A 2,232-nucleotide genomic window follows, 5' to 3' on the forward strand; every position below is an offset into this window, starting at 1 on the left:
GGTGGCATCATATAGAGAGTGTTCCAGACTTCTATCTGTTAACCCAGAGGTTGGCAAACTATGGCCAAATTCAGCCCGTCACTGGTTTCTGTAAGTAGTTTTATTGGAACCTATGTTCATTTGAGCCAGCTGTGGTCTAATGGTTAAGATTGGCGCTCTCACCACCATGGTCTGGGTTCGTGTTCTGGTCAGGGAACCACAGCACCCATCTGCCATTTGTCATACTGTCGCGGCTGTGTGTTGCTGTGAAGCTGAAAGCTCTGCCAACGGGATTTCAGATACAAGCAGGGTCACCCATGGTGGACAGGTTTCAGGGGAGCTTCCAGACTAAGACAGACTAGGAGGAAGGACCTGGCCACCCACTTCCAAAAGAATTGGCCATGAAAACCCTATGAATAGTGCGGGGCATTGTCTGAAACAGCGCCGGAAGGTGGGAGGATGGCACCAAAAGACCAGGCAGGGTCCCACTCTGCTGGACGCAAGGTTGCCACAAGTCAGAATCAACTCATTGGCACTAACAACAAACGTTCATTTGTCTACACAGTGTCTGTGGCTGCTTCCGTTCTACCAAGGCAGAACTGAATAGTTGTGACAGAGACTATACAGCTCACAAAAAAAACCTCAAATATTTTTTCTCTGGCCCTTTAGAGAAAAGTTCGCTGGTCCCTGAGTTAAAAACACATCTTAGCCTTTCCCTGTCAGTACAGAAAGAGCTTTACTCTTTTTCATGGCAGCATACTATTTCCTAGTATGGCCGCATCGTGCTTCATTTAATCAAGCTCCCCTAATGGATACGTAGGTCATTTCTGACCTTTTGCTGCTACAAATAATGCTGCAGTGAATAACCTTATGTTTACCTCATTTTCCACATGTGTGAATATATTTACAGGATGAATTCCTAGAAGTGGAATGGCTCCATTGAAGCAAATGCACTGATCATTTTTAAAGCTATGGTCAAATTGCCCTCCATGGAGGTTTATCAACTTATATTCTCACAAATGTTACGAAAGTGCCCGTTTGGCCCCACCTTTGCCAGCAGAATCTCTTAAGCCTTTTGATCTTTACCAATCTCCTTCGGTGGAAAAAAAAAAGCATTCCAGTGAAGTTCACTTTCCGTGCCTTTTATTCTGGTGAGTTGCGTCTCCTTTCACGTGTTTAAGAGGCACACATCTTCTTTCTGCTGCCTGTGGTTTGCTCTCTGGGTCTGAGGGTCTTTTGGGGGCTGGTCAGGGATGGGGGATGGTCCTCTCTCTCTGACTCTCTTGCGTCGCTCTCACAAACAAGCTTTTGGGGAACAAAAGTCTTAAGGATGAACATGGGGTGGCAGTTAGGGCCATCGACATTCCAGACCTCAGCGTTGGGGAGCCCATTCCAGACCTCAGCGTTGGGGAGCCAGGGGGACACCGGAGGGGCACTTCCATTCTGCTCTGAACTCAGAAGGCTAACTTTGAGAGGGCTCGAGCTGTCCTCCTCTGCTGTGCTCCTGTTGACAGAGGCAGCCTCGTGCTCCTCCAGCTTCTTGATGGGGACCACGTGGCAGGCATTGTATTTGCAGCTGGCCATCTTTTTGGCTTTCTTGGGATTCTTTCTCCTGCATGATGCCAGGTGGTACTGAAATCTGCTGAGCGGGATTCGGTGGTGAGGGTTGTAAGGGCAAACTTCCAAGGCTTCTGGCTCCATGAGAAATTGTTCTTGAAGCAGAATGGTCACTGCCAAGAGTCAAAACAAAATGCCCCTCTTGGAAAAGGCCCTTGGTGGGAATAATGGAGATTTTCTCTGCCCCAGCGTTGGCCTTGTACGCACAGGTCTTATCAGCTCACGTTTCCTGTTCTCTGGGACCACGAGTAGTGGATTAGAAAAAGGACAAGGAGCTGTCAGGAGCAGCTGCACAGAGAACAGAGTTATCAAACGGCACGTGAGACAGAAGAACTATGTAAAGCAGATGCAAGAGCCAAAACCCCAAACTGCCCTGCCTGGAAGGTGAAGAAGGTATGTACGTGCCAGCCCTGTGTGACTCTGCAAGTTATGCTGTGTGATGTCATGGTCACAATGGGCAGCGTGAGTCCTCAGGAACAGGCTACTTGTTGTCCACCACTTTCAAGGGGTGGGGCACTTTGGGGACAGCTGTCATGCAAAATTGTTTGTGGCATGTCTGTGACCATTTAACTGTCTTTAAACTCACCTGTTTAATATAATCCCCCATGTATTTGGGTTTAAATCTGCCATCTTATT

General features: G+C 48.0%; 1 protein-coding gene across 1 annotated transcript; it reads right to left on the reverse strand.

The window, feature by feature from the left end:
* Nucleotides 1-1,102: 1,102 nt before the first annotated feature.
* GTSF1L (gametocyte specific factor 1 like) lies at nucleotides 1,103-2,003 on the reverse strand. Its single transcript, XM_005604638.4, has one exon. It carries the CDS (start codon nucleotides 1,678-1,680, stop codon nucleotides 1,156-1,158), a length of 525 nt encoding a protein of 174 aa, XP_005604695.2. The 5' UTR covers nucleotides 1,681-2,003; the 3' UTR covers nucleotides 1,103-1,155.
* Between the last annotated feature and the right edge of the window lie 229 nt (nucleotides 2,004-2,232).

Source organism: Equus caballus, chromosome 22, assembly GCF_041296265.1.
Source record: "Equus caballus isolate H_3958 breed thoroughbred chromosome 22, TB-T2T, whole genome shotgun sequence".
NCBI lineage: Eukaryota > Metazoa > Chordata > Mammalia > Perissodactyla > Equidae > Equus > Equus caballus.